This window comes from Peromyscus eremicus, chromosome 13, assembly GCF_949786415.1.
Source record: "Peromyscus eremicus chromosome 13, PerEre_H2_v1, whole genome shotgun sequence".
Lineage (NCBI taxonomy): Eukaryota > Metazoa > Chordata > Mammalia > Rodentia > Cricetidae > Peromyscus > Peromyscus eremicus.
This window is the reverse complement of record NC_081429.1, coordinates 833,957-846,751: the sequence shown is the minus strand read 5'-3', so window position 1 is coordinate 846,751 and position 12,795 is coordinate 833,957. Positions and strand designations below refer to the sequence as shown.

The window sequence follows — 12,795 nt, the reverse complement described above, 5'->3', positions numbered from 1 at the left end:
CCCAGGACTGTTAAAATAAGAAATTCCTCAAGATCCAAGGCTATGCTACTTGCCTGGGTAGGGTGCCCTAGGGAGGTGCCTCTCCCTTCACTGGGCCCCTCAGCCTCAGTCTCCTCATGCTGACCTTTGATCCCTTGTCCAGCTCTTCTGCTACAGGCCTGGCCTTATTCTGATGCTTTGCCTGGGCTTGTCTTCCCTCTGCTCTTCCTCATCCCGGTTTATGTCTAGTGTCCCCCATTGCGCAAGCTCTCTTGACATAGTTAAATGACCCCCCCCCCCGTCCCCTTCCCTGCTTCTGTACAGCCTCTCCCATGCTGTCTTGGCATACCTGTTCTTTCACTATTTGATGGCAGTTTGCTAATGCTTGTATCTGTCAAAGGACCCAAGGCTCCAAGAGCTCACTTCTCCCCCCGACTTTCTTCCTGCTTTACCACCGCACACAGTGAGCACTCAAGCCATAGGTGTTCTGTGAATGGGTTTTTATGAAGGAGTAGTGTGTTCCTCTTCTGTCTTAGTCAGTGTTCTATTGCTGCGAAGAGACACCATGACCTCAGCAACTCTTATAAAGGAAAGTATTTAATTGGTGCTTGCTTATAGTTTCAGAAGTTTAATCCATTATCATCATGGCAGGAAGCATGGTGGCATGTAGGCAGACATGGTTATGGAGAAAGAGCAGAGATTTCTATATCCAGATCCACAGGTGGCAGGAAGAGAGTGACTCTGGGCCTGGCTTGGGCTTCTGAAACCTCCAAGCCCACCCCCAGTGACACACGTCCTCCAACAGGGCCACACATCCTAATTCTTTCAAACAGTACCACTTCCTGTGAGCCTAGGGGGACCATTTCATTCAAATCAGCACACTTTCCCATCTATCCATAATTTGAAGATCAACAATGACTGTTAATTTTTCTCAGGCTTATTGATACTTTCATTGGACAGCTCACCTTCAGCCATGGAAAATATGACATAATCTGAAATCTTACTTTGTGGTTGGAGGCAGCAGATGGCCTTAAGAATTGTTTAATTATTAGATGACATCATCACAAACATGCTCCCTTCCAGTCTCTTTTGAAATAACACAGATGAGTAAATTTGCCAGCTATGTTCACCAAGATAAATTACAAAATAGGTATGGACAATTTATTTTAGAATAAATGATGCAAATAAGCCGAAGTCTGATTTGAATCAATTGGTTTTGTCACCAGCTTGCCTGTTTCACCTTGAGCAGCTCTGCGCAGCTCCCAGCAGCTCCAAAATGTTCAGTGTAAATGTCCTTCGAAAACACAGAACTTCAGACAAATTTAAACAAAAATGCAAATGATCCTTGAAACTTACAAGTGGGACATTTATGAAATTTTCCCCAAACAGCTCTCGAGCGAGCATTCCTGGTTGCACACCTGCTGGGGCCCATGAGATAATCCCATTCTGCATGTTCAGGTTTAAGATTTCTTCTCCAGGCTGGACAGTAGCCAACACAGTAAATGATTCGTGCAATGGGACTCAGGGGATGTAGAAAATCGATGCCTTACGAAGATGGAGCCTGGATGGGAGATGGCGTTTGCAGCCACCTGGCGAGGGTACGTTTGATGTCTCTCAGACTGAGTGTTAGAATATAAAGGTCCAGGCTGGCTACCAAGCCAATTAGCTTGCAAAGCAGCTGCCTTCACTTCTGTCAAGAACATTTCAGATGACAGTAAAGATGAATCTAGCTTTAAAGATGAGGGCAGAGGATAAAGAAAAACAGGTTTTTTTTTTTGTTTGTTTTTTTGTTTTGAGAATTGTGATAGATTTCTCCTTAATGTCTAAACACCTTGGAATGCAAACACTTGAGAAGTGGTGCAAATGGAGGGACATGCAAACACGTGGGATGATGCTCTACTGACCACGCAATGAGGCACAATGTTTTCTTCACAGTAGTTCTCATGTGGGTGTGAACTTGTGCATGCACATAGTCAATATGGTATTTACACACAGAGCATGCATAAAGCTCAAAAGCCCTCCAAGTACTCCTGTGAGGGCTGGAGAGATGGCTCCGTGGATGAAAGTACCTGCTGCCAAGGCTGACGACCTGAGTATTACACCCAGGATTCACATGGTAGAAGGAGAGGACTGATACCGTGGTGGAAGTTGTCCTTTGACTTTTACTCATGTGCTGTGACATGTGTGCATGAACTCTTGAGTGCACACACACACACACACACACACACACACACACACACACACACAGATAAACATAATTAAAAAAAATTCTGGTACTCCCTGGCCGTCAGATCTGAGCACTTTACGAGCTGGAGCAGAAACCACCCTGGCCACCCTTGTGTTGATGCTAAATGGATGATAAAACATGTTCTGTTGTGCTTTGGACTCCAGCCTGCTGCTGAATTTTTAAGGGAATGAATGCTATAATACTTGGAAATCAAGTGAATCACACTTACTTTTTCAGCCAGAAAACAGAGTTGTCTCTCCAAGCAGGCAGTAGGTATTGCCAAAAGAAAGGGCTGCTGACTTGGGGACTGAGCCTCAGTTCTGGTTTCACAAAACACTTTCTGCCATCCATGGAGACTGTTTCTTTGCAGTGTGTTATGTTGCTCTCCTCGTCTTCTCACTCGCTGAGGAGTGAGTACCCTGGGGATAAGGCAGCTTTTTGAGCAGTCTTGGATGGTAATGTCAAACCAGATGTCACAGGCCTCTGCGAGAGATTCAGGGATCAGATGATCTGGCTGTAGGCTCAGAAGATTCTTCATTCATCCCATCTCTTTCTAGAAGCTTCAAGACCAAGAGCAGGGCCCACTTATCTGTTAGACTTCTAGGAAATAGGTCTGCAGGCCTGGCCCCTTGTCTGCCTGTCCATGTCCTCTCCTTTAGGATGTCCTTTTCAGGGTCATATTCTTGATTTCAAGGTCGATTCTCAGAGGCCATGATCACTGAAGCTGTAAATGAGTGTGTGACAGTACTCTCACATAATCAGGTTGGTGAAAGGTGCCTGAAGGTGTGTTCTTTTTCCCACTCTTCTCTGAATCCTCTATCTAGACACCAGGAAAAGTCCTACCATGGCAGCGATGACCCTGCAGGGTAATGGTGCTGGCGATGGTATCACTACAATAAAGAAAGCCCAGCTCCTTTTGATTTGCAGTTTCCTTTGCATCCTGTTCATAATAGTTAGACATCACCTGACATTGTGGACCAGTGCCAGTCACAGAGGTGACATCCAGTCCTTGTCCCTGGTGACAGAGGCTGATGGAAGGTCAGGGGCAGCTGATGTTTTATAATCCTCAGCCCAGAGCATCTGCCTCACAGGACAGTGTACTCTTCTCTGTCCTTCCTTCTTCCAGCATCGCAGCGGTCCCTTCTGAAGGACCCCCACCCCCAGCCGAGTGCCTTTTCTCATTTTGCTTTTTCACAGTTTTCCAGCTTATGCTCACAACAGATCATTGGGGCAGGTGTTGATGCTTCTCTGTTGCACATGAAGGGACAGAGGCTCAGGGAGATGGATCAAATGTTGGAGCTGAGATAAAGTGAGGATGTTATGATGAGAAGGCCTATGCTCTTTCAACTGCTATGTGGAGACTCTCTTATGGGTGTTTATACCAATAACTTACTGTTCATTTCTTAATCATAGAAAGAATAGGTCATTTCTAAAAATGATAGAAAAGTATACAAAAGACCCTAAAATCCCCTATAACCCTGTCTTCTAGAGGCAATCACTGTTGATGCATACTGGACACACAGACCTCAGCTTCTGTCTTGCTTCCACTAAAGGGATGTCAGTTTCCTAGGCTGTTTCTCTCATGAGGGTGAGGTGGGAAAAATTATATATGTTCTGGTAGTTATTAAAGGAGATGTTTCTAAAGATTTTAGCCCACCTAGGGAAGCAGTGTAAACTTGCTAGTGTTATGACCTACTTTGAGCTTTTCAATATCCAAGTGATTATTTTAAACTCACTGTGATTGCTGAGTCTTTTCACCACATGAGCAGGTCAATTTAGCTGCATTCTTTTATTTCTTTGTACTATTAAATGAATATCTTTCTTTCTGCCTCACCAAGAGTTGAATATTTGGATTGTCTTCCTCCTTTTGACGCTTGTAAATTGTTTTAGGGTTGGTGGGGTGAGAAGAGGACATGAGAGTTGGGGGACTTCATCTTTATCTGCAACATATTATTTCATTTTAAAAACATGTGAAAGAAATATAAAGCCAAATGATAAGCCATTAATATTTATTGACTCTGAGAGGTAAGTACATAGGGCCTGACCTTATTTTCTGAGCTGTTTGTAAATGTGTGATGGTTGATTATTTAATACTTAAATATTATTAACCCAGGATGAATGTTACTGTACACAGAGCTTTGCACATTTACAGGGCTATGTCCTCAGCAGGGAGTCTAAAGTGGCTAAAGCTGGGGTCAAGTTCTACCACTAAGTTCACAAGAAGGATCAAGCATCAATTTTCAGCCTCTGTTTCTGTGTTCTTATCAATTGTGGTTTCCATCATTTTGAAATAATATTTGCAACAGGTAGAAGAATTGTGTTTTGAAATTGACTCTGGAGTTAATTTCTTTTCTGGTCATGACACAATATCTGAAGAGAAGCACCTTCAGGAAGGGAGGGTTTATTTGGCTCTTCATTGGAAGGGAGACAGTCCATCATGGTGGGGGAAAGCACATGAGGTTAGGAAGCAGAGTGTGAACAGGAAGTGGGGCTGGGGTGTATAATCTCAAGCCCACCTTCCCCCAGTGACTCTAGATTTCTAGTAAAGCTCCACCTCTTAAAGGTTCCGCGTCCTTCCCAAACACGGCCATCAACTGAGAACCAAGTGTTCTAGCACATGGTCCTTCGGTGACATTACACATCCAATCAAAGTAGGTGTTTTCTTGGTTTATCTTTGTAATTTGTCAGTGACCTTTAATGTTAAAGATATTAAATCTTGATTTGGATTATTCACAGAAAATAATCTTTCTTAGTTTAGATGACCCTCATGTGGAGTTAGTGCTGTAGCATGCTGACTGCTACAATTCATTCCTTGCCACGTCTCTGTCTCTGCCTTCAGACCTGCAGTGGAAGTCTGGGCACATGGCTGAGAGCCTCACCAACATGCCCCGGCACTCACTCTACATCATCATCGGAGCCCTCTGTGTGGCCTTTGTGCTCATGCTCATCATCCTGATTGTGGGTATCTGCCGCATCAGCCGCATTGAGTACCAAGGCTCCTCCCGGCCGGCCTATGAGGAATTCTACAACTGCCGCAGCATTGACAGCGAGTTCAGCAATGCCATTGCATCCATCCGGCATGCCAGGTAAGCTCTGGGGGTCTGCAGTAAGGGAGACATCACACCTGGGCTCCAGGGTTACGCTATCCTTAAGACTTCACAGCCACAAGGGAGGGTTTTCAAAAATAAAACACGGGCTGAACAAGGTACTGAAGACAGAGTTCTAGCCCATTTCATGAGCAACCCTTTAAACCTGTGGCTAGTTATGTTTACATTGAATATATTCATTCATCTAATTTGTATTGATCTGCAACTGTACACATATGATTCTTCTTCACTGCATTGGACATTTTTTAAAAATATGTATCTGTGTGCATGTGTATGTATGGATGTCTGTGCATGTCATTGTGTGTGTGTGTGTGTGTGTGTGTGTGTGTGTGTGTGTGTGTGTGTGTGTGTGTGAAGGCCTGAGAGCAACCTGTGACATCCTGAGATGCTGTCTAGTTCCATTGAGACAGACGGGGTTTCTCAAATTAGAAACCTGGAGCTCACCAATTAGGCCGGATTGGCCAACCAGTATGCCCTAGGAATCTTTCTATCTCTGCCTCCCCAGTGCTGGGATTACAGGCCCATGCCACCAGGCCTAGCATTTTTAGGTGGGTTCTGGGATTGAAATTAAGTCCCGTGTGTGGCAAGGCAAGTGTTTTACTGAGACATCCCCTCAGCCTGATAATTTCTTTCTTGCTTTTAAAGCAGTCAATATGAATATAGACTATGCTCTTGGATTCCAGTGTCTACAAAAGTCATGATGAATCACTGTCATCTGATGCTTAGAGTTTGTGTTTTGGAATCCAGTGTCCTTTCCTGGAGGAAATTCAGGAATTGGTGTGTGAGAGGGAGAGCAGAAGCGTAGTGTGATTGGAAGTCTCATTACTACATTCCCTGACTATATTCCATCCAGGTCACTCAACCTTCCACAAGCACAGTTCCCTCCACTCCCCCTCCTTAAAGAACATGGCAATTATTAAATTATAGATATTATTCTATAAGTAGATAATTACATATTTACTTCTCCCAGATCTATCTATGATGTTGGTCAAGAAGGTCAGCTAATAACTCACTGACTTTTGTAAGGGATGCCATTCCAAAATTAGTAGAAAAATTATTTCCTATGAGTTGATGGAATAATCTGAAACATACAATTCAGAAAGTCAGTGTACTGAGTTTAGTTTTTAAAAATAAAGATACACTTTAGGTTTTATTCGTGTGTGTGTGTGTGTGTGTGTGTGTGTGTGTGTGTGTACATGTGCCTGTGTGAAGATGTACATAAAACCCACAAGAGGGTGTTGTATCTCCTGGAGCTGGAGTTACAGGTGGTTTGGAGCTGCCTAGAATCAAACTCCAGTTCTCTGCGAGAGCAGCAAGGGCTCTTAACCACGGAGACATTTCTCCAGCTCCCTGGAATTGGTATTGAGAGCAGAACCTGTGGAAACTGCTGGCAGTATTATTTTTATTAGGATGATGTATCAGTAAAGACACAGCAGTCCCCAAATCTGTAGTGTGGCAGCAGAAGATAAGAGCTTCAGAGTCTTCCTCCCCCAAAGGAAGTCCCCAAATCCAAGTTTCACACCTTACAGTGACTGTTGCAACAGAAACAGGAATAGAGCCTGGTTCCAGAGAGAGGATCCAGAGATGTGAATTTGGATGACTTGGAACATCTGCCCCAATGCCTCACCAGGAGCTGCACCCTGGGGTACTTGTGGCTGTGAGGGAGAGGAACCAGTAGACTCAGGACCCACCTCATGGCTGCTCACCTAGATGCTTCCTCTCAGGGTCAGCTCAGGCAACTCAATTTCCAGGAAGCCCAGGACCAATCCACACAAGCCCCACTGTTTGCTGGAGTCTCTCCTTTCAGTTCTGTCTCTCCAACAGGTCCTGGCACATAGCAAATGTCACTAAAATCTGAAGTCTGACAGGAAAGAATGACCTCAGTTTGTGTTGGCATAGTATGTTTTGTCTTGTCTGAATCCCCAGTACTAGCTCAGTACATGGTCCCAGGCAACAGGACTAGTTCCAATATCTTAAATCGCTGGGCTGGAGACAGAGGATTCAAAAAAGAGTGGAGAACTAACAGGTTTCTTTGGTGCTGAAGTCTCCTCTCTTGTGCTCCCAGAAGAGCTTAGCTCATAGGGGGAAGCAAGGGTATATAGCTTTATACTTGGTTGTTTGGGAGACCCAGAAATAAGAGTCTCTCTCTCCCGGAGGATCTGTGGCTAAGTTCCTTTGTAATCCCCCTAACTGGACAAATATGGCATTTCAGGCCCAGACCATTTGAGAGGGATGCTATGGAGCATGATATTTATACAGCTCTCTGGGAAGATAACTGAATACTCAGGCAGGCAAGAAGGGATTGATAGCATTCACAAACCTGATTCCTATTTGTTGCCCATCTTTATCAAAATTCGCAGTGCATAATGCTAGCCATCGACCTCCAGTGTCCTTTATTAAGTACAGAGGAAACAGTCCACAGGAAGGCCACACCTTTCCAGGAATCTAGAATTCAGGGTAAGTTCTTGCCTGAAGGGCTCTGCAGCTTACAACCTGATCTGCAGCCTGTCCCAAAGAGGCTGTAGCCAGACCTCTGGCAAATTGGTCTTCTTTGTTCTCTGTTCCTGGAAACTCTACGAAGAGCTTGGCCAAACTTAGTCCTTTTGATGTTCCCTTTTCTCTAGTTTCCAAATGCCCATTTCACAGGCTGTTTCCTGGATGCTAGCCTGGAAGTGATGCTTGGAAGTTGGAATGACCACAGCCCAGTGGCCACACAAGATACATTCCAAATGGGTCACCTGAGATGTTCATGTGTGACCAAGAAAACATCTGGTGTCTCTGATGTCAGCTATCAGCTGGATTGAGAAGGCATTTCCTCTCCTTTGTCCCAGAAGCCACCTGTCCCACAGCTGCTTTGCCTACACTCAGGTAGCAAAGTGATTGTCACTATCAGCAGGGGCAGACACATGGCTCACCACATCTGGGCAGTGAGGTTACCTCTTGGTGCCCGGGTCTACCACCTAGAAGTGTTTACCCACAGAAAATAGGAAAAGGAGAACACAAAGACATTCTTTTGTCCTTAAATAACAAACTTTCAGATTCAGGCCTTGCTTATGATCAAATCCACCTGACATTCTTTATGGTGTGCTTTTATGGGACATTGAGCTGTGAGAATGTGGTTTTTTCCTGCCTTATTTATGACTGGCAGTAGTATCTTTTGTTCCTTCAGAGAATGAGTTAGATGCACAGGACTTATTACCAATTATGTTTAACTATGTTTAAGATACTGATGTGACATTGATAGTATTTGTACTGAGACCAACTAGGGTGGGCCACCCGTAGCCCATTGGCTGCATAAGGCTCAGGAGAGCTATAAATGTAGTCCAATACAAAATTGTAAACTTACTTAAAACACTATATATATATATATAATCTATATATCCCTTTTGTTTGTTTGTTTTGGTAAATTGTGTGGTTCTTGAGTGTGAACTTTGTAGGTGAAAATGTAGTACAGAGAAGTGAAAAGGTAGGGTACCTCTCTTGAGAGCCTCTGGAGAGACCAGCAAAGGAGATATGAAAGGCAGCTAGCATTTCAGCATGACTGTTAATAGACATTCATTCACCACCTTGAGAGGTGTAGGAGAGTCAAGGATCTTGTCTCAGCTTATGGGTGCTTACAAACCTTAGTGTCTGTAACAGACACACTGTTTTAGCTTCCATATGGTAGACGTGCACTTGGGATTTAACTTTGTAGCTCATTCAAGGAAACAATTTTACACTAATTAGGGAATTGAAGTACAGGGATGGCAGCTCCCAATGGTACACTCTTCTTGTCTTAGGAGTGTTAGTCTGACCTCCACCAGCTTTTGTCACCAGCGTGGCACTTTCTGACCCAGGCAGATGACTTCATTGGCATTGTGCCACATAACCAAGTGAGTCTGGACACAAGGCAGGATGCCCTGTTCACTCATCCTCTTTGCACGTGTGCAAGTGAGAGGGCCTAGCCTTTGGCTGTCATGCTCAGGGCACCTACAACACTTTCTCAAACTTTCCTTATTGGTCTTCAGCTCCATGGTGACACTGAAGTTCTCAGTCATTTGAATTACTGCTTGTTAAAACATGGCACAAAATGGAGACATTTAGTTTTCCAGATTTTAAGAAGACAGATATTTTTTCAAATGGAAACCACATAACAAGTGGCTTTAAGGTGTGCATTGAATCTGTTCAGTTGTTCCTATTGCCAAACAATTGATTAATCAGCTAATGAATATGATTTATCTCACATCAAAGTTCCTACAAGAAAGCATCCCAGGGCCACTGGAGCTAGGCAGGGGAAGCTCTGAGTTGTTAGCTTTTCTTCTAAATCATCACTGTTATTACAAGTGCATCTAGCTAGTTTATGAAAAATAATTTGTCAAAATTTTCTACCACAGAGTAGCCTCCTCTGCTTTCACTTGGGAAAAAAGTATAGAATTTAACAATTGTTACAGTGTGGCCACTTTTCCTATCCTAGGATTGCATGGGCCTTATCCAAGCAGATTAAAGGCTATATGCTGAGGTCCGAATCCACATCAGTGTTGGCACAGTTTGTGGGTGTTCAGTAAGGCCTTGCAATCCAGAAACAGTTCTACTTAGGGCCTTTTTAATATTGTAATGGTCACTGTGGGTCGGTGTTGGCAGAATGCATTAACTCTGGCCCTGAGTTTTGCATGGTGCCCCCTTTGAGCTCTTGAAGGCCAGTCAGTCTTGAGTTCATTGGAAAGCAACTGATGAAAGTTTAAAAATCAAAGATCATTTCAGGCATGGTGGCAACTACACCTGGAATCCCAGGACTTGAGAGGCTGAAGCAGGAGGATTATGGTTGTAGAATATGATTTTAAGGTGTGTTACTTTTGTTTATGTTGCATTTGTTTAACTCTGTGAAGCTGTGTTACTGTGCCTGTCTAAAACACCTGATGGCATAATAAAGAACTGAATGACCAATAGTGAGGCAAGAGAAAGGATAGTCAGGGTTGGCAGGCAGAGAGAATATATAAAAGGAGAAATCTGGGAGGAGAAAAAGAAGTAGACAGAGAAGGAGGAGGACTCCAGGGGCTAGCCACCCAGCTACATAGCAAGCCATAGAGTAAGAGTAAGATTACATAAGTAAGAGAATGAGAAAAGCCCAGAGGCAAAAGGTAGATGGGATATGTTAAGGAAAGCTGGCAAGAAATAAGCCAAGCTAAGGATACGCATTCATAATTAAGAATAAGCCTCTGTGTGTGATTTATTTGGGAGCTGGGTGGCAGGCCCCCCAAAAATAACAGAAACAAAACAGCAGCTCACGATGAGTTTGAGGCCAGCCAGAACTGTATAGTAAATCCCAGACCAGCCTAGGCTACCGAGCAAGATCTTTTCTTGAACCCATCCATCTTCCAACCCCCAAATCTTACTTGAAGAGTACTCTCTTTCTCATTCCCCGCTTGCTCCTACTTTTTACCTTTGTATGTGAGAAAGCCAACATTCAAAAGGTAGCAAAGAAATAGAGAAGAGGATAGAGGGAGGGAGCCATGGTAGATAAGTCCCTCTGACTCCTTCAGGACCCATCTTAACCTTTTCAAAATTTAAGGTGGTTGTTTTTGAAATCTCTTGTTAATGTGCCCTGTTGGAAGTAAAATAATTTATTTTTCAAAGCCATATAGAAGAAGAAACAATGGTAGGTTCCCATGGAAGACTTTAAACTGTTTCACTCCAGAGGCTTTGGGGAAAGTGAGCTCTCGAGTGGGAAGAGACCACCTAGAAGTTGAACTGGCCATGTTTTAATAATTACTCTCTGAAGACTGGTTTGGCAGAAAGTCTTGCTCTTGGAGTTTTGACTCCTCTGGCTTCTGGGCATCAGTCCTGCTGCTGAGGAGACACTGATATGCATAAACCTGTTGGGACAATAGCTTGGTACTCAGAGAAAAAGAACGCTCCTGGGGGCTGAGAGAACTGAAGAGTAGGATTTGATGGCAAGCCCCGGCAGCACTTGTGGACAAACACCTCAGTGTTTTAGGTCATTGCCTTCTGCTGTGTTTTTTGTGTTGGGATTTCAGATGACCTCAGAGCCTTTACAGTTTACTCCCTCCAAGACCCCAGGAGAGAGGCTGTCTGAGTGCTACTCGGGGACCATTGCCATTGTGTATGCTAGTCATGAGAGTGGATATAAAAAACTGTCTTTCCAGATACTTATGGGTCTTAAAGAAAAAGAGAAATCGATACATGTTTTCTTAAATCTGGTGTGGCACTGTCCTGCCTAATTTAACTTGGATGCTTTAACACTAATCCATTTTGTCTCCTGAACTAAAGACTAATGTTTATTTCCATTCAGTGTTAATATCAGGATGCCTTAAGTTTTTATACATGCTAAAGAATATACTTTAGAGTGTTTTTATAGTTCCATTAGATTCTTGAATGTTATTTTTTGTGTGAAATATATATATGTAGATATGTGACTATACATATATGCTTCTATGAGTGTATATGTGCTACACGTAGGCATGTGGGTATTGTGTGTGTGTGTGTGTGTGTATGTGTGTGTGTGTTGTATGTAGTTTATGCATTATGTTGTATGTAGGTATGTGTGTATATGTGTGAGTGGTGTGTGTTATGTGTAGGCCAGAAGTCCATGTGCAGCGACTTTCTTGGTTGTTCTGCCTATTAATTTTTCAGACAGGGTCTTTCACTGAACCTAGAGCTCACCTCAGCTCACCAACTGGCTAGGCTGGGTGGTCAGTAAGACCTGGGATCCGTCTTTTCCCCTCCTTGCCTCCAGTACTGGGTTACACCAGCACCACTGCCCCAGGTTTTACATGGGCACAGGAGGACCAAACTTAGTCCTCATGTGTATGCAGCAGGTACTTGATGGAAATGATTCATAACACTCACCTTTACTAGAACTTGGAGTCTAATACTCATGTAACTAGAATCTTCTCTGACTGTGATTTCAGGTTTGGGAAGAAATCTCGGCCTGCGATGTACGACGTGACTCCTATTGCCTACGAGGATTACAGCCCCGATGACAAGCCCTTGGTCACACTGATTAAAACAAAAGATTTGTAATCTTCTTTTTTTGGGATTATTTTTCAAAAAAGATGAGATACTAAGATCATTTAAATATTTTTAAGAAAATTAAAAAGCTTAAGAAATTTAAAATGTTAGCTGCTCACAAGTTTTCAGTAGACTACCGAAGAACTAAGGTTCTGCAGCTTTTAGTTTGAAAAAAGTATTTTAAAAAACCCAGAATTTGTGAAATCCATAGACCATGTTTTAATGTACCTTCAGCTCTCAACACTGTCTGCTTCAACAAGTATGGGCTCTTTTGACAGTAGACCTACCATGAAACCCAGATGGACTTCTGTGGTTGTTACAGAGTAAGTCTTACATAGGAAGAGTTTCTTGTGATGTGTGAGTGCCAGCTTTCTGAGTAGAGTTAGGAAAATAAGTAGAGTATGATGCATAATTCAGTATAATCGTTACTTACTATGACGTGCTGTCTGAGATGTCTGTTTTGTGAAAAAGAAA

At 43.2% G+C, this 12,795-nt stretch overlaps 1 protein-coding gene across 1 annotated transcript in view; it reads left to right on the top strand.

The window, feature by feature from the left end:
- The window catches only part of Dner (delta/notch like EGF repeat containing), a 196,124-nt gene extending 183,786 nt beyond the window's left edge, over positions 1-12,338 (top strand). Inside the window, exons 12-13 of the mRNA XM_059278712.1 lie at positions 5,046-5,292; positions 12,222-12,338. Coding sequence (XP_059134695.1) covers positions 5,046-5,292; positions 12,222-12,333 — 359 coding nt within the window. The 3' untranslated portion in view covers positions 12,334-12,338. The remainder of the gene's footprint in view (positions 1-5,045; positions 5,293-12,221) is intronic.
- Positions 12,339-12,795: the final 457 nt, after the last annotated feature.